General features: G+C 38.9%; 1 protein-coding gene across 1 annotated transcript in view; it reads left to right on the top strand.

The window, feature by feature from the left end:
• Nucleotides 1-26,659, top strand: part of slc12a2 (solute carrier family 12 member 2) — a 160,929-nt gene that overhangs the window by 12,410 nt on the left and 121,860 nt on the right. The window contains exon 2 of the mRNA XM_059969945.1: nt 24,521-24,640. Coding sequence (XP_059825928.1) covers nt 24,521-24,640 — 120 coding nt within the window. The remainder of the gene's footprint in view (nt 1-24,520; nt 24,641-26,659) is intronic.

Below are 26,659 nucleotides of genomic sequence, written 5' to 3'. Positions count from 1 at the left end.
TCCAGGATCTGGGACTCAACACCTTTCTTGGCATCTAGGTTCTTGACTTCCTGACTAGCAGACCACAATCAATCAGGGTGGCATCTACACATGTCAGGGTTATTCTCAACAGTGGTGCCCTGCTAGGTTGCATCCTCAGCCTCTTTCTACTTCTACTTCAGGAGGCTAAAGAACTTTGATGTGCCCTTTGACCCTTCATTTCTGTATATGCATCATAAAAAGCACCTGATCAGGATGTGTCGCGACTTGGTATGGCAACTACTCTGGCTGTGGATGCATGAAACTACATCATGGAAACCACACTCCACCACCCCCCATGACTATGTTTACATTTCCTGTTGCCTTAGTAAAGCATCCCACATGATCCAAGACCCAACACATTCTCAATATTCTCTCTTCTCTCCTCATCCCAACTCCAGTCAGACAGAAAGTACAAATGTCTTAAAGTATGTGTCACCAGGCTCAAAGACAACTTCTTTCCCATTGTTTTAACTGTTGAATAATTTCCTAGTGCACTAAGATGAACTCTTGACCTGATAATCTACCTTATGATCTTGTACTTGCACTGCACTTTATCTGTAACTGTAATACTTTATTTTGCTTTCTATTATTGTTTTACCTTGTACTTCCTCAGTGCACTGTTCAAACGAATTGATCTACATGAAAGACCAGTTTTTCCATTGTGCCTTGGTATAGATGCCATAAGCCAATTTCCTCCCTGCATTATTCAAACATTGACATTTGTCTTCTCATAGGGAGTACTGTTTTGTCAGTATTAATCCTCCACAAATAGCCTTTTGGCTTACTGATTTTTAAAAAAAAATTTTGAACTTCAAATACAAGATTATAGTATCTTTAGTTTTTTTTTGTTTTTTGAATGTATATAAATGCCACTTCAATACTCAGTTCTCTTTGCTTTCATTTGTTTGTCTGTGTAGCTCCTTCCTCTGCTGTGGTGATGTTCAGTGTAAACTAGAAAGCCACCACTTTCCATTTAATTACTTTAGAACATTCTGCAACAACTTCATGCAAACTGTTCTCATTATTTCCCATTATCAGGCTTGCATCACATCTCCCCCTTTTTCAAACTCATAATGGTCAATACTTCTCCTTATTCCTTGATGTTTTTGATCTGTTTTTTTTCCCCCAACCTCAATAAGAATTGCTAAGTTTCTGGTGAAGCAGAATATTGTAGTATTAAAAGCAGACCATGAATTATAGTGCAAAGTTTTAGGAATACCTATATTTTACAATTCAGCAGAAAATCTAAAATCAAGCTTTTTGGCCACACTTAAATGTGTCCCTGGTGAAATGATCATTGTGACTTAAGTTTGTTAGAGCACTAACCTATATGGGAGGACACTTGTGAAACTGATGTTATCTGTGTATAGTATGCATTTTCTGTAGAATTCATATGTTTTATTTAAAGTCGGATTTGGATTGCTGCATTTCTGCTTTTGTCTCTATTATGTCTTCCCATAAAATGCTGCAGCTTTATACTTAATTGACCTTTAGGTGAATCTACAATCAGTATGATATTGGTGAGATTTTATATGTAACCATAATAGAAGCATTAAGTATATTTGGTGTATATCCCATAATAGTGTAGTGGTTAGTGCAACTCTTATGGCCTGGGGGTGTCAAACTTTGGAGTTCAATTCTGACATCATCTGTGAATAGTTTGTATGTTCTCCCCAGGAACATGTGGGTTTCCTCTGGGTGCTCCAGTTTGCTCCCATGGGCCAAAGACTTACTGGTTAGTAAATTAATTGGTCATTGTAAATTGTCCCATGATCAGGCTGGGTTAAATCAGTGGGTTGCTGGCAGCACAGCTTGAGTATCTGGAAGGGCTGATTTCCATGTTGTATTTCTAAGTAATAGATAAATATAAAATTTGAATATAAACACATGAATGTGTTCTGATCAAGTGAGTGGATTATTGGATAAGCTGATAAAGGAATGACTAGTTGAAGCCAGTCCACATGAAGAGTTTTGACTCAAACTCCCTTTATAAATGCTGACTGGCCTCCCAACTTCCTAAGCATTTGGTTTTATTGCTCCAGATTCCAGCACCTCCAGCTTCTTGTGTAGTTGAAATGATGTCATTATATAGTATAATGCAAATCTGTTGTAGTTGGACATAAATCTTGTTTGCATGGAGCGCTGAAATAATTTGCATCTCGTAAATCAGAATAGAATTTTTGAGCTTTTTGCATCTTGTTTTAAATGGGGAAGCATGTATAATGGGTATGTTTTAGGTTCCATTTGAATTTTGTAGTCATTGTGGCTCAAGTGTTGGATAACTTATGGCCACAGCATGTTTTGTTTGAAATTGTAATTGGCACTGGAGCTATACTTAATATAGGGTAACTTTAATGAAATGAATCTAAGTTGCTAATTCATCTGTTTGGCTGGATAAATTGCTATGTTTATTTTCTTAAGGGTCTGCACATAGGGTGCATTTATAGGTGAGCATTTGTAAAATCATAGTAATCAGAAGCAGGCTCTCTGGCCCACCATTTGTATGCCAGACTCTTTATGCAATGACATAAACATGGAAAAATGTCATTGGTATCCTTCTGTGCTTTGCTTATTCAACTATCTATATATCTCTCAAACACATCTTATGGCAGCAAATTCCAACTATCAGACACTCCCTTATCCTGTAATACTCTTTTCCCTCTTTAAACCCAAACCTTTTTATCTAAATATACGATCATATCAAAAAACATTGTCATATCTATGCTTTCTATACTTTCATAAGCGTGTCAGCTGACCCCCCCCCCCCCCCGGCCTCCTTCCCTCCACGAAATTCAATCATTCCCCATAATTCCAATCTGAGAAATATTTATCAGAAGTCTGACAAACTATCACTGAGATGTCACTTGCAGAACCAGAGGAGGCAACACACTTGCTTACTGTTACACTACCATCAAGAATGCTCACGGTGCTGTACCGCGCGTCTAGCATGTTCAATCTCCTAACTATGCTTCTATTCCCAGCATTCAGGCAGAGACTGAAGACTGTTGCACCAGTGGTGAGGACTGCTAAGGTATGGTCATGGGAGGTGGAGGAGTATTTGCAGGACTGATTTTAGTCCGTGCACTTGATTATATTCAGGGAATTATTTTTGGATCTCAATGAATATGCCAAGGCTGTCACTAACTTCATCAGCACCTGCACAGATGAGTTTGTAACCTTGAACATACTGAGTTTTTCCAAGCCAAAAAGCCTAGATAAAGCAGGAGCTTCCTAGTCTGCTGAGGGATTAGAACTGTGGCAGATGATCCAGTATCCTTCAAGAAGCTTGGGTATGACTTGCAGAAGGCCACCATGAAAGCAAAAAGGCAATTGGGTGCGCAATTAGAGACACATGTGACAGTTTGTAAGCCATTACTTCCTATAAGGTGAAACTTAACAAAATAAATGACTGAGGTTTTCCTCCCTGATGAGCTTGACACCGTGCATGCTTTGAAAAGGAGAATAACACTGTGTGTGAAACCCTATAGTATTTGTAAAGTATCTGTCTTTGGAGGCCAATGTCAAAACATCCTTTGAAGGAACCCTCATGAGGTATCAGTCCCAACAGTGTCCCTGGCAGGGTACTGAAAACCTGTGCTGACTAATTGCTTGGTGTGCTCAAGGACATCTTCAACCTCTCATCATTGTGGTCTGAGTTTCGCACCTTTTACTAAAGGGCATAAATCATACCTGTGCCCAAGAAGACCAGGGTGAGTCCTCAGTGATTTTTGGCGAAGTAGCTTCATTACTTTAGTTGCACTGAAATCTAGCATAATGAAGTGCCTTAAGAGGTTGGTTGAGGTTAGAATTATAATAGAGAAAATCCACAGATGCTGAAAATCCAAAGCAACACACACAAAATGCTGGAGTAGCTCAGCAGGCCAGGGAGCATCTATAGAAAAAGAGTAAATAGTCAACAATTTGGGCTGAGACCTTTCATCAGGACTGGAAAGAAAGAAAAGAGGTCACAATAAGGGGGTGGGGGAGGAAGAAGGCAGGTGGTAGGTGAAACGAGGGGAGGAGGGGGGACTGAAGTAAAGAACTGGGAAGTTGATTTGTGAAAAAGATGAAGGGCTGGAGGAGGAAGAATCTGATAGAGGATAGAAGACCATGGGGTGGAGGGGGAGAGGGAGGTGATGAGCAGTGTTGAGTGATCGCCAGAGAAAATTACTGGTAGATACAAAGCAGCTTCTTTATTTGGCAAAACAAGGTACAGCAGGAATCATATGGAGTTGCTTTCAGTGGAAAGCTCTGCTGGCCCAATGTGAGGCTTGATATTTTATGTGCCAAACATCAAAGGATGACTCCATATTTATGTATGGACAATGCTTTCTTTGAAACTACATACAACCTTCACATCCACACCAGACATCCAAATGAATTTTCTGCAGCATTGTCTGGACTGGGACTGCGGCTTTTAGGAACCCTTTGTTCAGAGCTGCACTCCAAATTAAATACACAACACATTTTCAGATGTGAAGACTGGTAGCCAAAGTCAGTTGTTAAATATTTATGTCCGAAAGCCATAAAGCACTCTAATAGGCAGGTAAGAAGATAAGGTGAGAGAGGGAAACAGGAATGGTTTGGGTGGGGGGTGGGGTGCAGTTACAGGTATCAGAAATTAAAGAAATCATTCTTCATGCCATAAGGTTGGAGGCTACCCAGACAGAATACAAGGTGTTGCTCCTCCAATCTGAGTGTGGTCTCATCAGAACAGTGGAGGCGGCCATGGATAGACCTTTCAGAATGGGAAGTGGAATTAAATTGGGTGGCCACTGGGAGATCCCACTTTTTCTGGCGGACAGAAGCCCAAGTGATCAGTGAGGCAGTCTCCCAATCTACGTCAGGTCTCAACAATATACAAGAGGTCACATCGGGAACATTGGATACAGTGGATGATTCCAACAGATTCTCGGGTTACGTATTGCCTCACCTTGAAAAACTGTGTGCCTGAGCAGTAGCGAGGGAGGAAGTGTAGGGGCAGGGCTGGCATTTGTTCTGCTTGCAAGGGTAAGTACCAGGAGGGAGATCAGTGGGGAGGGACGAATGGCTAGAATTAGAATACTTGAGCATTGATCTGGACCCACAGCAGGTCTGTAGTGATGACAATTTCACTGTTTTCTCTTTGCTTTTGAGCATCTAGACAACAACAGAACATAAGTCAGACTTTTGTTTAATGTTTACAGCTCAGCATTTAATCCCATCATTGCCTGAGTATTGATAACTAAGCCACTATATCTCTGCCTCTGCAATTGGATCCAGAGCTTCTGCTTTTATAAATATCACCCTCATCTATAGAAATGCCATCTATAAATTTGAAAATGACACCACTGTTAGTAAGGAGGAGGCATGCATGAGTGAAATCAGCTGGTTAGAAATTTGTGGATATTTGGTATGTCACCAAAGGCTAGCTAATTTCTACTGATGTATGATAGAAAGGGTACTGACTGGATGTATTACAGTCTGGCATGGTGACTCCAATGCACAGGATCACGAGGGTGCAGAGGCCTGTAGACTCAGTCCATCATGGACAAAACCTTGCCTACTACAGATCTTCTAGACATGGTACCTCAAGAACCGTCGTTAAGGATCTTCAGCATTTGGGACATTTCTGCTTCTCGTCACTGCCATCAAGGAGGAGTTATAGGAGCCTGAAGACCCACATGGTGATTCAGGAGCAGCCTGTTCCCTGCGCCATCAGATTTCTGAATGATCCATGAGAACTACCTCTCTTGATTCCTTTTTTGTATTATTTATTTATTTTATATTTTGTAGTAATTTTGTCTTTGTCATTATGCCAGTGTTGCAAAACCATAAATTTCACACCATATAAGTTAATAATAAACCTGATCCCAGTGAATCACCCCTACCCTCCTCCCTCCCCCGCCCCCCCCCCCCCCGTGCTCTCTTGTGCTCTCTAAAACTTGTCGTCAATTTACTAAAAACTGAAAACCAAAATTGTAAAGCCGGGAGAAATATTCATCCCATTTGTAATCATTGCACTAACTTTCCTTGAGTGCAGTACTGCATATTACCTTACCAATTCACCCACTTTGATCTTCCAGTTTTCTATGAATTCGTAAGAATGAATGCTCCCTTTCTCTATAAGGTCTAACAGTTTGGTAGATTTTTAACAGAACAAAGCAAAACAAGAACAAGCATTCAAGACTAGTCAGAAAAATGTTAATAGAAACAGACAAATCTGGGGAAGGGTACAAGACTATCTCAAAGACACTGAACATAGAGCTTAATGACGTCCATTGTGGGGGGAAATAGCTGGGAAAAATATGAAACCACAGCCGCACTGCATAGCTCCTCTAAACTTGGTCACTGGAGAAGAATGGCACTTGTAAGAGGCTATTATAATGCCAGCAGTCACTGAGTCAGCTGCTGAAGCCTGAAGCAATGAACTTCATCTTCAGTCTCTAAGGCCTTGGCAAAAAAAAGGTACTTATGGAAGAATGGCAAGGAAGAAGCCCTGGCATTTTTGTTTTCATTGTTTTTATTAAAAAAAAACATACCCCTTCCTGTAACAACTGCAAAGCCTTGCTTAGTACTGTAACGATGTGGCAGAAGATCTTGTGGTTAGATGAGACTAAAGTGAAAGTTGGCTTCAACACTGAGTGGTATGTGTGACATAAATCCAATACTGTACATCAGCTTGGTAACACTATCCCTACTGTAAAGTATGGTAGAGGTAGCTTCATGCTATGGGGATGCTTTTTGGTAGCAGGGACTGGAAATCTGGTCAGGATTGATGGGGAAATGAACGCTGCTAAATACAGAGAGATCCTAAATTTAGAAACCTACTAGCCTCTGTCAGAAAGCTTAAACTGGAGAGAAAGTTTGTCTTTCAGCAGAACAACTGCACAAAGCATACTGCCAGAGCAACCATGGAGTGGCTACAAATGAAGAAAATTGATGTCCTTGAGTGAGCAAGTCAGAGTCCCTTTATTGGGGGGGGGGGGGGGGGGGGGAGGGAGAGAGCCTGTGGTATTTCAATTATTTTGGTCAACAATTAGTTTTTGTTGTACTGCAGATTGTGGTCGGTGGGGGGGGGGGGGGCTTTGCTATTGCTTACTTGAGTGGAACGTGCTGATGCTTTTTCTTGAACCGTGGGAAAGGGGGAGGGTTGTTGTTTGTGCATGGGGAGGTGGAGTAGTGGGGGCTTTGAGGATCTAATGTTTCATTGTCATTTTATTTTTGGGAGGGCACTCTTCAGTCTTCTGCAAAGACGAATTTCAGGATGTATGTTTTATACATGTCTCTGATTATTAAAGGAAGCTATTGAAACTATTGATTGAGCACCTTTGGCAGAATCTCGGGATTGCTGCCCACCGCTGCTTCCCAACTAACCTGGCACAGGTTGAAAAATTTTCCAAGGAGGAATGGACAAGTCTTGCTCTATGAAGTTGTGCAAAGCTGATAGAGACTTATCCAAAAAAAGATTACTGGCTGTAATAATTGTGAGGCATGGTTGAACTAAGTGCTGAGCAAAAGGTGATGAATACCTTTGAATTGCTGACATTTCAGTTTTTGAATTTTTGGTTTTTCATTCTTTAGGATTCTGTATTTTTGGTCTCTGCTGTGAGGAAAAACATGTGATTTGCAAATAAAATGTCAGTTAAATTGATCAAAATCCCTGGTTGTAATCTCATTTATATGAATAAAGGGTTGGGGGTTGAACACCATTATTAGCCACTGTACCTGTCGGGTTTTTTAAAAGAGTAAATGGTAGGCACCAAGGCACATTGAACAGAGATTTTGGTTCAAATCCATGGTACTGTAAAAGCTATGGAGCAATTATCTCCTGTTGAAGGGGGGGTTTGTTAGAATATAAAGCAATACAGCACTGCGAAGGGCATTTAGCCCATGATGTAGTTCTGATCTTGATGTCAATTTATACTAAATGTGCTTTACAGTATCATCCATATTTCTCCATTTCCTTGATATTTATATGTCTAGCTAAAACTCGTAGCTGGCATCAAATTGCCTGCTTGAACTGCCACCCTTAGTAGCATATTTCAGGCATTTATCACGTTATTCATTTAAAAAAAACTCCTCTGCGTTAATCTGTCCTTTCCCTGCTCTAACCTTAAAAGCATGTCTTTTCGTGTTTTGTATTTTAACTCCAGGGTAAAAATTTTGCCTCTGTCTGCCCTATTTATGCCTCTCATAACTTAAAAAACATCTGTCACATCTCCCCTCAGTCTCCAAGGCTTCAGGGAGAACAACCCAACTTTGTCCAACCTTGTAGCTCATTCCTTCTAGTCCATGCAGTGTCCTGGTAAACCTCTTTTGCACCCTTTTCACAGTATCCACCTCCTATATTGGGACAACTAGAACTGTACAAATACTCTGTCATCTGATTAAAGTTTTGTATCACTGCAGCATGATTCCCTTACTTTTGTACCCTCATCAATCAAGGGCATATGGCTTCTTTACCACCATATTCCATAGATACTTTAAGTGAACTATGGACTCTGATCTCAAGATCCTTCTGTACTTCGATGTTGTTAAGGCTCTAACGATTATTGTATATTTTTCTTCATTGAACCTTTCAAAGTACAACATCTCTCACCTGCCTAGATCAACTTCCTTATCTGCCACTTCTCTGCCCATCTGTGTCATTGATCTAAATCCTGCTCTACTCTTTGATAGCCCTTTACACTGCCCACAACTCCACCAATCTTAGTGTCATCTGCAAACTTGCTAATCTGCCTGTCAACATTTGGGATGAAAATGTAGAATATATCACAAACAAAAGGTTCCAGCATCGATCCTGGGGGTGGGAGTGCACCATTGGTCCTGGCTCTCCAGGAATAACACCCTCCATTTCTCGTGTCTTCAGTGTGAATCCAAACTTGTAATTCGTCCTGGATCCCATGCATCTTTATCTGCTGAATCAACTTCCCATGAGGGATCTTATCAATGCCTTGCTGAAGTCCATGTACTGCAGATAGCATCCCCTACCTTGCTCTCATCAAGCACCTTTGTCACTGTATTTTTTTAAAAAAGCTGAATTCCACTTAAGGCATGCCCTGCCTCTCACAAAGCAATACTTGCTGTACCTAAGCAGGCCACATTTACAAATTTTGTCATGCTAAGTTTTGGAAGGTCATTGTCTGATGATTTGAGGTTATGATCCAAAGGGAGATGTGAGAAATACTGAAGGCTAACATTTGGTGCAGGTTTGCCTGACACCTGTAGTACATGGTATTCTTTGAAGAGAAGTGTATGGATGCACAGAATCTTGGTGAGGAAATGGTTAGAGGGATAAAGACATATTGAGGTTAGCATAGATTGGCATCATAGTCAGCATGGATGTGAGAAGCTGGAAGGGTTTGTTTCGGAGCAGTATTTTTCTGTGATCATATGAATTCATTATATGCCTTGTAGTTTGGAAAGAGTGATACAATTTCTTTTCCAATTTTCTTTCGGAGTACAGTAGATTCTGATTAATTGGTCCATTGGTTAATCAGGACAACCTCTTGTTTGGGCAATTCTTAAAGAGCAAAAATTAATCAAGGGAAATGGCCACTGCGGATCAAAGGTGAGCGAGTCACCACAGAATAGCCATGAATAGCCATAGTTAGCCCATTCACTAGAAGTGCTTCCCCTCCCTGGACACCTCTTACACGGCAACTTTCAGCAGATGAATTCCTCCATCGGTAATTATTAGGAACTAATATACAGCTTTATAGTATTGTAGTAGTGTTGGTAGTGTTCTAATTTGTTCTGTATTTCACTTAATACATAATTTGTTACTCAGTAGTGATTTTTTTAATATGCATTTTAACTATTTACATTAAACTTCAGCTAATTCAGGCACCCACTTAATTGGGCCAAAATTTACTGGTCCTGATGTGTCCTAATTAACCGAAATCGACTGTATTAAAATTAAACCATGACTTCGTATGAAGTGTAGCAGGAAATGTGTTTCCAGGTAAATATTTATTCTTTCAACAGTAACAGAATAGATCAGCCTTTCTAAACGGTTTTTCTATGGAGGGAACCCCTGCACAATAAATAACTAAATATATCTATAGCCCACGGTACCTCGGCATGATCAGTAAGTTGTAAATAGAATAATCCAAAAATAATTGTTATGCTCTTTTGAGTTGAGAATGAATTTTTAGGCAATCTTTCTTTGGAGATGTGGGGAAGGTAAAAAAGCACAGCTTAGCTTGCCTTTCTTGAAATTTATCTTTCCTGTTCATAAATTTTAAAAACTCATAAGGCAAACATACTAAATTTCTGTTAAATAATTGGCTTAAATCAAAATGGGGTTTAATTTTTCTAAAATTAGACTTTGTAGATTTAATTTAAATAAAAGTTGTAAATTGATTATAAGTATGAAAATTTATTGACAATCTTGAATAATAGTTACTAGAAACCATAAGCCAAAGTAATATGAATGAAAATGTAGCCTAAGACGCAATTTTATACAAGACTTTGAAAAAGCATTTTCTTACTAAGTGATGTGATCAGGCTCAAATATAGGCCTAGCATGCAAAAAATGTGCTTATTATTTCTGCACAAATAGTCAATTATGGGTCGAACTTGACAGCACACAGATTTCATCTTCAACTGGAATGAGGCTATTTCTATCCTTTTGAAGTTAAGTGAGAAATGATCAACTTCCGCAGAGCATTCCACAGATTTACTACTCTCTGGCAAAAAAAAAACCTCCTTGCCTCTGTTCTAAAGAGTCACCTGTCAATTTTGAGGCTGTGCCCTCTAGTTCTGGATACCCCCACCATAGGAAGCATCCTCTCCACATCCACCCTGTCGAGTCCTTTAACATTCAATAGGTTTCGATGAGATTTCTTCTCTCTCCCACCAGCATTCTTCTAAATTCGGGTGAGTACAGGCCCAGAGCTACCAATGGTTCTTGTATGTTAACCCCTCTATTCCTGGAATGGAGGGGTAGACCTCCTCTGGACTATCTCCAATGAGAATACATCCTTTCTGTGATACGGGGCCAAAAAATGTTGACAATACTCCAAGTGCAGTCTGACTAGTGTCTTGTAAAGGCTCAGCATTATTCTTGCTTTTATATCCTATACCCTTGAAATAAATGCCAACATTGGATTTGCCCCTTTTGTCACAGATTCAACCTGTAAATTAACCTTCTGGGAGTCTTGCATGAGGACTCCTAAGTCCCTCTGCACCTCTGTTTGAACCTACCCCTCCACCTATCTTTTGTATCATCTGCAAATTGCTCCTTTGATTTTTCAGGAAGGATACACCAGCATAGGAGAGAGTTTAGAAGAAATTCGCTAGTACTAGAATCAGGGAATTGCCCTATGAGGAACAGCTAAAGAGGGTGGGTCTGTATTCTTGCAGTTAATAGAACTAGTGATTGAAACATTAAGTAATAAAAGGCAAGCTGAGGTAAATTTTCAGACATTTCCACCAAAGGGAAAGTCTTGAAATGGGACCTACTTGTATTTTAAAAACTAATTTGTTAATTTTGTGTTTAGGAATTTGTTTCAGAGGGTGGTCAGCCTCCTGGGGGTTCTTTCGAGCAGTTGCAGTTACACTGGATGCCTTTAAGGAAGAGATGTATTTTGTTTTTGAAGCACTGGGGAGTCGACAACCACCATACAGTTGAGACTTATGGCAGATTGACCACGATTTTTGAATTGTGTGTTGGCCTTATGGGCAGGAAAACTACTCGCTCTTTTTTGTGCTCTTGAGTTAAGGTGCAAATTGCCAGTGGTCCAATAAAGTAGTAAAATAGTTGAGTGGGGCTAAATGATTTATTTCATGCACCTCTAAAACTTTGATGCCTCAGATACTTTCTCCTCCTTGTGTATGGTGGATTTGTATTTGTCATAGTATTACATTAATTAATTGACCAGCTGGAGTGAGCACTTTGAGTCCAGCCGTGGGATACGTGAAATTAACTTGCAAGTACTTGGAGTGTAGATAGGAAGTTTATTGTTCTAGTTCGAGTTCTTCCTGGTTCACACTTTTTTTTTATCCCCTTGTCCTTTAACTTTCTTTAAACAGTTCTTCCCCTGCTGCTAAACAAGTTTTGCTTCTCTTGCCTATGCCCTTTATTTATTTTCCTAATCCAATATTTTCCATGCATTAAAATGGTGCAGTTTCCCTCCCAAGCTTCTGTAGCATTCAAAGTTACTACCAGATCTTATCAGTACTGTACTATGGTTACTGTCAAATATTTCTTGAACTCGACAGTGACTTCTACAGCAGCTTAATATGTAAATTTGTTCTGTTGACAATTTTTTAAACTTGCACAAAGATAAAGAGAGCTTTTAAGTGTTCAGCCCCCAGCCCTTTGCTCACATGAATGAGTATTACAACCGGGGATTTTGATTAATTTAACTGGAATTTTTAAATTTGTAGATCACATGCTCTTCTCTTCCCCCCCCTCCCCCCCCCCCCAACTCCCCACAGTACAGCCCAAAATGTTTCTGTTTTTTGGGCTCTACTGTGAGGGGAAGGAATGAGCATATGATTCTCAAATGAAAATTCGCAGTTAAATTGTTCAAAATCCCTGGGTCTAATACCTGGGTGAACAAGGGGTTGGGGTCTGGATACTTCTATAAGGCACTGTAAAATATTTAAAGTAAGTTCCATGAGTGATCATATTCTAATAAAATTATACAAGGTATCAACTGAAGACAACTGAATTTTGTAATGTTAAGCTTTGACTAAATTCACGTGTGACGAGATGTCACATGTCAGTTGCAGGCTTCGAATCATCCTTTTCCTGCATGTACTTCTTGCAACAAAAGCCTACTATTTCTTATCTCTTTTTAGCTCATCTTTTTATTCCTGAGACAAACTGATCTCCTCACTCCCTTCCTGTGTGGGGTCTGTCAGCACAGCAGAAGGTTGATCCTGGAAATCAGACCCAGAATGGACAAGCTTGTGTTCCTGACAAGGCACCATTGGTTATTCTAGGTTGTGTTTGGCATTTAGTGATAGGAGTTGGGTTAACTTGTCACTGTACCCCTGAGCTCAAACAGCCTAGAAGGTTTTTTTAAAATGTCGGTCACAATTACTAATAAGCTTTTTATTTCAGATTTTCTTAATTAATTGCATCTAATTTCCCCAGATAGTATACTGTAGTTGGATCATTACACTAATCCTGCAATATCATTAGTCTGCTCTATCTTTTATATTTCCTGTATTTGTAAAATTAGTGGATTATTGTTCCGATGTGTGCAGTTAGACTTACTTTGTATCTTTAAGTTTTTGTTTTAAATGAGGTTTGTGCTGAATACCAGATTCCTGGTTTCCTTAAGACTAGGCGTGTCCATAATAAGCAACTTCTAAATTCATAGTCTTCTCCAGCAAAACCTGTGGTCTATCAATGTCGGAGAAAACCCTCTCACTTGAAACTTTCTCTGCCTGGTTTCTACCCTGACCGCCGCTTTCTGTTTCCTGTACAAGTTCCTTATTATCTGCACATTCTCCCATCCCAGATTGTACTTTTTCAGCACCTCTGTTACTTTCTAATGTCTTACTTTATCAAAAGCCCCCTTCATAGTCAATGAAGCATAAGTAGATGGTTGTTCATGCCTCAATGCATCTCTCCATGATGTATCTCATTGCAGATTTTCCTCCCCTTGTTCCTGAGCCTTTATGAAAACAAAACTGAGTTTCTCCAATTTCATCGCTGATTGTACCTTTCATTCTGCCGAACACTATTTTCAACAGTGGCTTGACACAGTGAGAAATCATGCTTATCATCCTGTGTTTGTTACATTTTATCATCCTTGGCTTTTTTGGTAAGGCGATAAAAACCGATTTGAGGAAGTCCTCCAGAAGATTTCTGTTGTTTAATATTGGCTAAAAGGTTCGTTTTTTCTCTTCGGACCAAGTGATTTCAGAATTTCAGTGGAAATCTTAATTTTCACCGGCCGCCTTTCTAACTTTCAGACTCCAAGTCGAACTTTCCATCTCTGACTTCAATATTTTAGGTTGATTAGCCATTTGATTTAATTCTGGTAAATCCTCAATCCTGCTGTGTTCAAATAATTCCAAGATGTGGTCAACCTATCTGTCCATGATCTCTTATTTTTCATAGCATGGGTTACCACTACTGTCCTCGATACATCCAGTTGATGGCATGGTCCTCTTTAATTTTGTCATATCCTTTACCTTTTATTGAAGGCCTCTATAATCATAACTTCATTCATACTGCTCAATTTCTTTGCACGGTTCATTCATCCAGTTCTCTTTTGCTTCTTTGCATTTTCCTTTGAATCAAGCGGTGTAGTGCTTTGTACTATTCATTATCATGATGTTCTACCTTTCTTCTTTCTTCAGTTAACTTTCTTAACTCATCGGTGAACCTAGGGTTATGTCTTTTGCTCTTTTTCCAAAAACTCACTTTTCCACAACTTCTGTCGCTGTTGTTTTAAACTCTTCCCAGATGTTCTCCACAGCCATGTTGCTACCCTCGTCATCTAAGACTGAAAATCTATTCTCTGTTTTGACCAAATATTCAATCTTTTTTGCTTCATCCGTAATGAGTAAATCAAAGTCTATCTTATTTGATGGTTTGGCCTTTCTCATCTATTTTAAACACACACTTATGTCCAATATCACAGGGTTGTGATCTATATAACAGTCAGCACCAGGGTACGTTTTCACCTGCTTCACTCCATTCCTGAACCAATTGGGTACTAAAATATAGTCAATTTGGTTTTTTACTGAACCATCAGGACTGATCCACATGTACAGTCTCTTTTGGTAGACTGTACCAGGGTTCGCAATCATTAGTTTTAGTTTTTGCAGATTCAGCCAGTCTTTCTCCATGGTGGTTTCTTTCCCTAAGCCTGAAGGATTCTACAATCAAAACTTTTCTTGCGCTGCCAATTTTGTCATTAAAATCACCAAGAATCATAGTTACTTTGTTTTTAGTCTTTTTTCATTAGCTTTTCAACTTCTCCATAGACCATATTGACTTCATCATCGTAGTCTGTGGTTGGCATATAGACCTCTATGACATTAATGTCAAATGGTTTAGCCAAGATTTTAATCATCATCACTGTTTCGTTAATGGATACACCTCCTTTGATAGTTTTCGCTGTTTTCTTGTCTACCAAAATTCCAACTCCATGCTTACGTTCACTTCCTTCTGAATGGATCAGTTGGTATCCATCATCCCTTTTGAGCCTTCCCCCTCTGTCCATCTCCTTTCACATAGTCCAAGTATGTTTATCTTCAGTCTTTTCATTTCCATAACCACATTTTCTAGTTTAACTTGTGTAAGAAGAGATCTAATATTCCTCATAGCTATCCTGACATGAGGTTTTCACTTGATGACGACCCTCGTAGCCTCATTCCTACTGTTACCGGACGAGACTCCGATACTGTTATTCGTGGCTCTGTTAACGTGGTTGTTTTGATCCTTATTGAGACTGACCTATTGGGAAATGATGTACGTGGCAGGTTACTGCAGTGGTTTGCCTTTGCCTTCTGCCGGGTGAGTTTAAAGAGATCACCACCTCTTTTCTTGTAGACCATCTGCTTGCAAGCAACCATTGTCTTTGAAGTTCGTAGCTCTTCTGCCTTTCCCACCAGTCTCCTGCTGGGTCCGCCATTGGCCATCGCTCGTAACCCTGAGCAAGGAACCCTTACCAGGTGCTACCAGTTGGGTCAGCTGGACCTGGAGCAATTCGCAAGGGAAGGGGTCGATCATACCCTTAGGCCAACTTAAGGCCCGACTACACAGGTTTATTTCATACAAATATAAAAAATAAAAAAAAATTAAAATTACAATGACAGCAAATAAAACTTGTTTAACAAGGATGATGTGGGAGGATACCCGAGCTTTACAACACCGTGCCAGCTCTTCTAGGTCAGCCCGGTGAACACTCAAGTCCAAGATGGTGCTGTCCCACTCCTTTTTGGAGGTCCGGGCACTGGAGAGGCTGCTTCCCAGCCCAGAGGGAGCCGAAGCTTGGCCCTGGCTACACAGAGACACCTGCTCACTATACATCCCGTACAATGTAATACAGGTAGTCCCTGAGTTACGACGTCCGACTTACGGACAACTCGTACTTATGAACGAGGAAGGAGAATGCCATCTGCCTTTTTAAATCAGATTGCGACGCCGTCTTCCATTTTAAGTTGTTGCTGTTGACACTTGAGTGTATAACTTTGTATTTGGCTTAAATTTTTCTTAGCAAGATTCACCCTGACCCTGCCCCCCCCCCCATCATTCCGGTCAGCTGGTGGTGCGGTGAGATCAGTGCCAGGCTTGAGAATAGAGGTTCCCGAGTTCGATCTAGTAACAGACCGCTCCCGTGCCGGATTGATGTTGATCCAGTGACTCCCGTACCATCCGTGCTGGGTTGATGTCGAGCTTGCAACTCGACCTTGTAAAAAAAAACAGTCATCTCCAGTTTGAATTCCCATGCGAAATATTGTGGAGGATGAAATACCCAAACTCAGCACAGCCCCCACTTGTCCCATTTAACCTGTCTCTGTGCAGTGGACTTTAGGACCCAGGGAATTGAGTATGGTGGTCCTCAGGACCCAGCGGACCTCGGGAGCCGGCAGAGGTCGGGACCCACCGCCCGCAGTGCTTCTGTTCCGTTGATGGGAAGCGATCGTGATTGAAAATAAAGTGGAAATAATAAAGCGTTTGGAAAGAGTTGAAACATCATTGGTAACTGGAAAAGCATTAGGCTATAGTCGGTCAACGATTGGAACAATTTTAAAGGATAAAGTGAGAATAATGGATTATGTGAGAAAGGCCCTGCCCCGATGAAAGCTACAATTATTAGTAAGCAATGCAGTGGTTTAATTATTGGGATACATACGTTTCTTAAGTGTTTTATATGCATAGAAAGGTAAAATATATACTATATACTAAGAAAAATGTTTGACTAACTGAAGCTAAATAATACCGGATATACTTTTTCTAACTTGTGTACAGATCCGACTGAAAGACGGACTCAGGAACGGAACTCATTCATAACCCGGGGACTGCCTGTACAGTGTTATATATAAGATGAGAAGAACTTTTACGTGATGCTAAACTTGCTCTTTTTTAAAGTTATAATTGATTGCACAACATACTCTTGGGTACTATGCATGGGTATTAGCATCCGTAGTCTGCAGGACGTCTTTAAGGACACTCCCCCCCCCCCCCCCCCCCACCCACCCAGAACATGCCCTCTTCACATTGTTACCATCAGGAAGAAGATACAGAAGCCTTAAGGCACGCACCCAACTATCAAGAACAGCTTCTTCCACTCAGCCATTGAAGTGGCCATTGAACTCATGAGCACTACCTCACTTCCCCTTTTTAAAAACATTATTTCTGTTTTTCTGCTACTTATTGAACTCAACTGCTTAATATACATACTGTAATTCAGTTTTTTCCCATTCTAATAATATGTATTGCGTTGTGCTGCTGCTGTTGGTTTTGATCCTGAATACATCAGTTGCATATTGAGTGTGCATTGTTTTTTTTTTAAAGAATTGTTAAGTTTAAGACATTGAAGTTAATTTTTTTTAAGCAGGCAACATGCACTGTTCTGAGATTTTTTAAAAATTTAAGCTACTTGAACTTTTGCAGTTGGTATAAATATATATTTAAAAAAAATACATGCCGCAGAAAAGGCAAGCCAAAGCTTTGGAGAAATGTACTCCTACAGTAGGAATACAGCAACAGGAGAATTGGAGAAAATAGAACAAGGAAAAAAAGGCTCTGATCACAAAACCTATTCTTCAGGGTTGCTTCTAGCACCATAAACATTATAGAAGAGTTGAAAATACGTCCTGTTAAGATATGTGTAGAATTCTATGTTAAGTTTGAGGACCTTCTAGTAATGAATTTGAATTTATTTAAATTTTGTATCCATCCCACATTGTGAGGGAGTAAAAATCTTCGAATTATGACTGTCACAATGTATAGACCTGTGAATTTGTAAGTCAATCAGCGTGTATGAGGAAGCTGCCCTGTAGCCTGTTGGTCCTGGCATTAATACTGCGGTACAGTTTGCCAGATGGAAGCAGCTGAAACAGTTTATGGTTGGGGCGCCTGGTGTTCCCGATGATCTTTCAGGCTGCCTTTATGCACCTACCAAGGTTAATGCAGATCCTGTAGAAGGCAGTGATAAAGCCAGTCAAGTGCTCTCAATGGTGCTCCTGTAGAAGGCCCTGTAGAATGGATCTTTTCAAAAGTGTTTTGGTTACTTCCCTTCAAATCATCATAGTTTTGGAATGACGTCTATGTCAGTGCTCAATAAGTGCCCTTTTAATTTGATGGCTTGTATCCTGTTACGTACATCTTAATAGAGTAAGTTTCTAATTTTTTTCTTTGTATTCTGGGGATTGGATGACCTATTTCGAGACTTTAATTATGTTGTGTAATAAGCTTTTTAACATGTAGGTGTGTAGAAGCAGCCTGTTTGCCCTGCTGTTTCATCTCACTGGATAATTGTTCTAGCTCAGGGGTGGGCAAACTTTTTGACTTGTGGGCCACAAAGGGTTCTAAAATGGCCGGACCAGGAGCAGATGGACGGAGTGTTTTGGTAATACACCTCATAAGAGAAAATAAAATATCATGGGATATGTAGAAAACAAGTGCTTTAATTTCAATTGAAAATGAACAAATGCATTACAACAAAATATCTGTCTTTGAAGTCCCATGGTATTTAGCTATTTATTGAAATGTCTTTTAAAACACTGAAAATTAAATGAATAAAATACAGCTTTTTTTAATAGTAACAGTTATTATTTTAAAGCACTGAAAATTCTGTTATCCTTCAAGATATTATCATCATCACTCTCCTCCTGTCTTTATTTCAAAAACGGTAGGAGATGCAGGTCTACTTGTCCTGCTCCTTCTTATTCAATTGTCCCCTGTGCCAAAACTCAACAACGACCCGCACAATGACAGAACAGTGAGAGCGCGCCAATATGCGGAGCTCTGTGCTCGCAAATCCCCGCAGGCTATCTCCCTTAGCCGGAACGCTGGCTAATTGTGAGCCAGTTCGGATGTGCCAGGAAATGGGTCGCCACAAGGTCACAAAGTAAAGCGCAAATGTGGAGTAATATGCTGCACCTCAACAAAGGTCAATGTATATAGAGTGCGTCATCTATTGGGAAAACGCCAGAATTGCGGGGAAAAAACGTTAACAAGGTTTATTAATATAATTTCATCAAGTTCTGCAGGCCGGATTAAAAAGCTTAACGGGCCGCATATGGCCCGTGGGCCGTAGTTTGCCCATGCCTGTTCTAGCTGATTAGTTTGCTCATTTGTTGAACTTTGCTTGTCTAGTTTGTTTTATTGACAATGAATTCATTGAGAAATGCCTTTTTAATAATATAGCTTATTCACAAAGTTCAACAGCCTTGTTTGCCTCAGTCGCATTTGATTTCAAAATTAATTTTGATCTGATTTGTCATTTGGAATGTGACCAGAATGGTTTAAATATTCTTCGGTAAATTATAAGTTGAATGAACTCCAGCAGGTTAAATAGCAACTGTGGAGGTAAAGGAATCTGCCAATGTTTCAGGTCAAGACTGGGAGGAGGAAAGATGGCCAGTATATAGAAGTGTGGGGAGGGGTGAAACTGGAATTGGTAAGTGGTAGGGGAAACCAGATGAGGGGGATGAATGGTGGGCAGATGTATAGTCGGTCCTCCTTATCCGCAGGAGATTGGAGAAGCATTAGGCTACAGTCGGTTAATGATCAGAACAATTTTAAAGGATAAATTGAGAATGATGGAGCATGTGAAGGCCCTGCCCTGATGAAAGCTACAATTATTACTAAGCAACACAGTGGTTTAATTATTGAAATAGATATGTTTCTTAAGAGTTTTATATGCATAGAAAGGTAAAATATATACTATATACTAAGACAAACATTTGACAAACTGATGCTAAATAATATGGGATGTACCTGTTCTGACTTGGAGAACTTCTGGATTTTTTTCGATTCCCGATCTGTGGTAACCTATGCACATCCTCCCATATACTTTAAATCACCTTTAGATTACTTATAATACTTAATACAATGTAAATGCTATGCAAATGGTTGTTATACTGTATTGTTTAGGGAATAATGACAAGGGGGAAAAAAGTCTACATGCTCAAACAAGTGCTGGAGAGTGAACTTCCGGGTTTTCCGATCCGCGGTTGGTTGAATCTGCGCGTGTGGAACCCGTGGATGAGGAGGGCTGACTGTTGTGTGTGATGGAAATGATGAACAAAAGGAGAGAGAACTTAGGAAGTCTGGTGGCAGTGGGTTACCAGAAATGAGAAAGTTCACTGTTCATATCATTGCATTATAGGCTACCCAAATAGAATGTGAGGTGTTCCAGCTTGCATTTGGTGTTGCCATGGCAGTGGAGATGGCAGAGGACAGACAAGTTGGTGTGGTGAGAATGGGAAGAGGAGTTGAAATGACATGCAACTCGAAATATCTTTTACACTTGTATTTGTGTTGTATTTTGTAAATAATTTCTTCACCATGTCTCAGTGTCCATTTATGTTATGACTGGGTGTGCTGACCTAGACATGATTCAAGCTTAAAATCTTTCTTTTCAAGACTTCATTGCTAGAAAAGATTCCAGTTGTTTTGTTTTTGCTTTCTTTATGGCCATATTAATCTGTGGTGTGAATTTTAGTGAAGGGTGTATTTAATTTTGATCGTTTTTGATTTTGATCTGTGATCTATGCAATTTCATCTTAATGTATTATTGTCAGGAAGCTGAGTGTCTAATACTTCATTTTGTGCCTGACAGTTAAAATTCCATAAAGTTATAAACTCAGCTCTGTTTTCAATGCACCACTTGTATTGTGTTTCTACTATCAACAAACCCTTCCTCCCATTTCAAATCACCTATTTAAACTAATATACACAACATAGGATTTCTGAGCTTTTCTTTTTGTCTATATTTCCTTGTAGTTTTGTGCCATACTGTTTTTAAGTATGCTTGTAATCTAAATCCTTGCATTGCTTATCTAATGAGAATTGATCGTTTGTAATTCTACTCACTTTCATCAGACTACTTGACAATAGTGCACAGAGTCATTCTATTTATCTTGAATATGCTGCTCATGATAGTGGAAGCTACATTTTTATAACTTAGCACATAACACTGGTACAAAGTTTATACTCTGATAACTAAATCAGATGTAAGTTGTTCTGTAAATTGCAATAGAATACATTTTCTAAGTTGCCTCTGATTTTTGTTATGCAGCTAGTAGTTTAACATTCATTTGTAGCAATTTTAAATAAACTGCAATCATAAAACAACTTGTTTCAATGAACCATGCACAAGTCCAAATTGTGTAATTATATTGTAATTTTACCTTAATGCTCTTTAATGGCCGCTGTTAAATGCCAGTTGGTTAATGATTCTGAAATTGAGACTTGTGCTTGGTCACTTGTGTTGCATTACAAAGACTGACTATTATCTGGAGAGAGGTCACTCTGCATATTGCAAGTTGACAAAACTTTGCATTTAACTTGACAAAATGGGGAAATAAAAACCTTGTGTTTTAGGATTAAACGCTCAGTTGGTTAGAACAGTTATAGTATTTGTTGCAACTAGTTTCAATTGAAGGTCCTGGATTATGATGGACAATTTGGACAAGCTGCTGGAGACTGGATTGAGACATAGAAGGTTTTGAGGGTCTTATCAAAATTGTGATAGAGAGGATGCTTTCTTTTGTGAGACAATGTAGAACTAAGACATAACCCATTTAAGACAGATGAAGTGGAGTTTTGAGAGTTGAAGTTTTCGATATCTTTTTAAAAGGCTAATGGATGCAGAGTCTTTAGCTAAGTTTTTAAGGCAAAGTTAGTGATAAATAGCATTGGCATAACCTTGACTCTTCACGTAAACAAATTCTATTTGCGGTGGGCCAGTACTTACTGAGTTCAAAATCGGTTATTTTCCAGTTTTATCTCATGACTTTATCCTTGAAGGGTTTCACCATGTAAATAGTTCTAATTTCCTCTTCATACCAACTACCCACTGCAATCTCCATGTTGGTGAGCTCTGAACAATTCACTCGTATTACTTGAACGACATTTAAAAAAAATTCCACAGCCTATTTTTGTTCAGTGAACTTTTATATTCTATGGTGTAGCAGTCTAAGTGGAACTCTTAATTCATTTCCTTGCAACTCTAATCAGATAACAGTAGGCAAAAAGTGCTTATTGTCTTTGTAACAATGGACAATATTTTGTATCTTCCTGTAAGCCAGTTGTTCATGATACAATAGCCTGGTATTATACACTGGAGATTATTGTACTCCCCCTGTAGAATGTTTTCTAAGCTGCACATTTGTCTATTGTGCACTATTTAAATGGCACCCACATGCACCAGGAGTGGACAGTGGTCTCCTTGTGCTAAATTTGAAATCACGCGCATCTAAAACATTGTACAGTGTGGAAAGAAAATGTGTGTTTAGCGTTGGGATTATTTTCTGTTCTAGTTATTGAATGATCATTTTCAGTTGTTTACCAGTTCATTCAACAATCTTGCTTGTTGTAGCTAACTGTAATTCATTTAGTTCCAACTAAACTTAGCTAAATGTAATTCATGTGTCACTGCTACTTGCTTGGATATATTCTAATATATTTCCTATATTTGTTTTAATACAAATTTAATATATATTTAGTGAATTTTTTTTAGTTCTCATTGTTTGCATTTTGCTCTTGACCTTGTTTGATGCTGATCCACGAAGCTATTGCAGTGTTAACTAAGAATATACGTACCTACATCCATGTCCTTGCAAACTGGGACCAAGTCTCCTCTAACCGCTTTTTATATCTTCAGAATTGTTATTCAAACTGTTCTTTTTTTTAAAAAAACACACCTTAACGCTTTAATCAATAGGTGATCAGTACTAGCTATCCTTAAAATGAAGCTGGATATATTGTATAACATAACATGGATTGAAAGCTCCAAAGACTATTTAAATGATTTCAACAATGTCTCCTTTAAAGTGTGCGCACACATCTTTTGCTACTAGCGCACAAAGAAATTTAAACTGCACACAAAAGATTGTCACCCTCTACCACATTGACATGTTAAGTATATTTCACTATCTTAAACAATCACTTTTCCTTTTCTAGTTTCTGATGCAGACGGTGTTAACAGCATGGAGTTTGTGATGGTTTGTCTGCAGATTTTAGAACTGGCTTATTTATACTGTTTTTATGGAAGAAATTATTCAATGCGCACATGTTGTTGTCACTGGGCAAAAAAATTGCACAGCACAAGATTTTTGCGCACACTGGTCATTACAGATTAGAGGGAACACAGATTTTTCAACATTATTTATTTGATTTGATGAATCACTTCAAAGTCTCTACTGATTCCGCAAAGGGTAGGATATCTAAAAAAAAATCAAGTAGCATGTTTTGGTTTCTTGTGAAGATATTGATCTTTTCAAAAAAAAACCTTGTTCAGCCATCCAGATGTACACAGAGTAAAGTTTGTTCTTTTGAAGTGAATTGTCACTGATCACCTTTTGTCTTTTATATGACAGAATGAACTACATATAAAACTTCTGAAACATTTTTCATAGATACATTAAAGATTGGCTTCCTGGGAACTTTTATCACTATCAAAGATGTTAAGAATTGAGTGGTTTAAAGCACTTCAATTTTAAATAATTTAAATAAAAGAATAAAAGTAAAACAGCTATATATTTTCCATTTTTCTTGTAATTTGCAGGTTTGAAACTATTGAAATTGTTGCAGTCCACTCGTTTGCAACAAACTTAACTCCCATTTGTTGTGTCTGTCGCACACCTATGTTTATTTCAAGGTCTCCAGCATGCATGTATGCTTGGCCTTTAAACATTGGTGACTAAAAGTACAAACTAAGGACTTCTGCTGCCCTTTGTTTTGTAAAACCATTTGTCCTAGCTGGATGAAAATGATATGTGGCTAAGATTTAGAGTAGTAATTTTCTTGTATAGTGTGCATTTTATTCTTAAATAGAGGCAGCTACTTTGAAAATGTGGCAAGTTTTTTGGGAGGGAGTGCATCTTGCTGAGTGATGCTGCATATTTTTTATATGGTTATTGGCGTGCAAACAAACGAGCAATGAATAACCGAAGATCAAACAACCAGTCTGTTAATCTTCTTGCAATTACACATTTTGAAACTATCAAACTTTTATGACCACAGACATCATAAAAGCTGTCCTTCTTCTATCAAAGTTTGCTATCAATGTTAGTTATTTTCACATTGTAAAGTATGATAACTGCTTGCTTTGTACGCAATTTAACTTTGGTGTCACAAGCATGAATAAATGTAATTAACTATGAAATTGATAGATATTAACAATTTCCCCTTGCTGTCAGAATGTATTCCTTTCTCCTAAAGTTTAATAAAGCAACAGCCATTAATAACGTGGGGTATTTTTAATTTCTTGAAAAATACTGTGCAGGGTACTGGATTGCATTCTTACTGTCATGTGTTATGAACTGTGGATTGGTGATACTAAGATCAAAACCTTTTCTTGCCATTCAGGAGCCTTTTGAAGATGGTTTTGTAAATGGAGAAGAAAGCAGTCCAGCTGAAGATGCTGTATCAAAACATGTTCCTGACAGTAAAGGTGTTGTAAAGTTTGGCTGGATTAAAGGTGTGCTGGTGAGTAACCACTAATTCTTTTCAATGAGCAACAAATGCCTGCTGCTAAATATTAGGATACATCAATTGTTCTAACCCACCTTGCCATGTCTCGAGTACTTTAGATTCCAGTAAATGTCTGGTTATGGATTCAGTTTTGTGGGGATGCCTACACCAGTTTGCAAAAAAAAACTAATTCCTTGTTCTTGTAACTACTGATAATGTGTTTTGAAGGTGTACTGTTTATGATAATTAAAAATTAACCTTTGCACCAATAGTTTTAATAGATGTTAACTGCCAGGGTGAAACTACATTGTGTGAACTTGAGTAAAACAGAAAGAGAGAAGCTTTCTGTTCAAAAATAAACTTAATTCTCTGTAATTCTACATGTGACTTATTTATTTTAACTATACCCCATGTAGCTTGCACAGAAGGTCTGGAATGTAAGCAATTTCAGTCCATGCATCTGAAAAAACCAAGGAATTGTTAGCATGTAAGGAAAACGAGGGGTGTAAACAATTTTTGTTTTGGTGAGGTATAGGGTCAGGAATTGGAGTATTGTTGGCTATATGGAGTGCTTGTGATGGGGTAAACAACAGTATAATAGTTTCAAGGAATGCTGTGTTGAGGATTTGAGTCAGCAGTGATTTAAAGGCATTTTGGATGGTGGATGATAGGGGAGTGGAGTATTGAAATTAAGGGCAGGATTATAGGAGTGTAGGTTGAAATATCAAATTAAAGATTTAAAAAATCCTTTTGAGGTGGTTCTTGGTGTGGTATTGCCACATTGACTGCAGCTTTAAGATTTTGAAAAATTGAATTTAATCTGCAAATGCTCAGGTTTCTGTTGCATCTCGAAGACTTATGGTTAGCAGGTTAATTTGGGGGGGGGGAGTGAGGACAGGAGTTTATAGGACAAAGGGGGTTAATGAAGGATGGGTGTAATTGAGTGGTGGTGGTTTGGCATGGCCTTTGGAAGAGCCTGTTTGCATGCAGTGTGACTCTAACTCTAATCTGTACTTAATAAAAGAAATTCCATTTGACTGAATGTGGCATTTTCATTATAAGTGTGGATAAGAAAAAAATCAATTAAATTTAACTTGTGATATGGTCTTTAGAGCTAAATATTTTTCATAATTAATCTGAATCTGATTGTTGCTGAATTAAAATAATTACTGTAAAAAATAAGGTTATGGTGCTAGTTATCTGCCAGGATTGTTAGAAATATTTTGCACAAATAAAATCAGTGATACTCACTGTACAAGATGAGGCCAGTCAACATAAACACTCCATCTAGGGATTTTGGTAGAGGAATTTCAAGTGACCTTTTTTAATTTAAAAATCTCTCTTTCAGCATGTCTTTCAACATATCTTGCAGCATTCTGCAGATTAAAAAAAAAAGTCATCCAAAATTGCTTCTAGGATACTATCTGCTACCTCCAGCATATTACATCTACACTTTTAGTAGTTTTATATTTCCTTAACTCAGTTATCAACCTGTAGGTTTTCTTTAAATCTTGACCTTTTCTAGATGCAGGACATGAAATTTGGGGTTGTTTTATCCCCTCATTTTGTTTCTTTTATGAAAACCTTACTGCATGTACAAGAAGAGCATTCAGTAGTGCTGTGCCTCAGTAGGTTGGTAGCCCAATGCTGCATCAGTCAATTTTCCTCCTTCACAGCTTCAGAAAATAGGGCTTGTCCTGACTTTTGGGTGCTGTCTGCATGAGGCCCTTCTGTTGGCTGGGGTTGACCATGGCTGTTATGTCTCTTAAAGCTTTCTACGTGATACACAACCCAGTACATATGCCAGGGCAGTACGGTATGGAGAGCAAGCTGTTGCCCATGTAGCCCCTCCCCCATCCCCATACAGCAGACAAATCCAAAGGAATGGCAAAGCCGAAACAGTTTGGCACCATTGGTATCACAGCAGATGACTGTCAATGTTGAACTCAACGTATTGACTTGCCTGAGGGTCTCCAGCTCTGGGATTTCTCCTCTGGATTTATTCCTAGAACCTTTCCCATGAGTGGGAGTAGC

Source organism: Hypanus sabinus, chromosome 5 (genome assembly GCF_030144855.1).
Source record: "Hypanus sabinus isolate sHypSab1 chromosome 5, sHypSab1.hap1, whole genome shotgun sequence".
NCBI classification, from domain to species: domain Eukaryota; kingdom Metazoa; phylum Chordata; class Chondrichthyes; order Myliobatiformes; family Dasyatidae; genus Hypanus; species Hypanus sabinus.
This window is presented reverse-complemented; position numbering and strand designations above follow the sequence as displayed.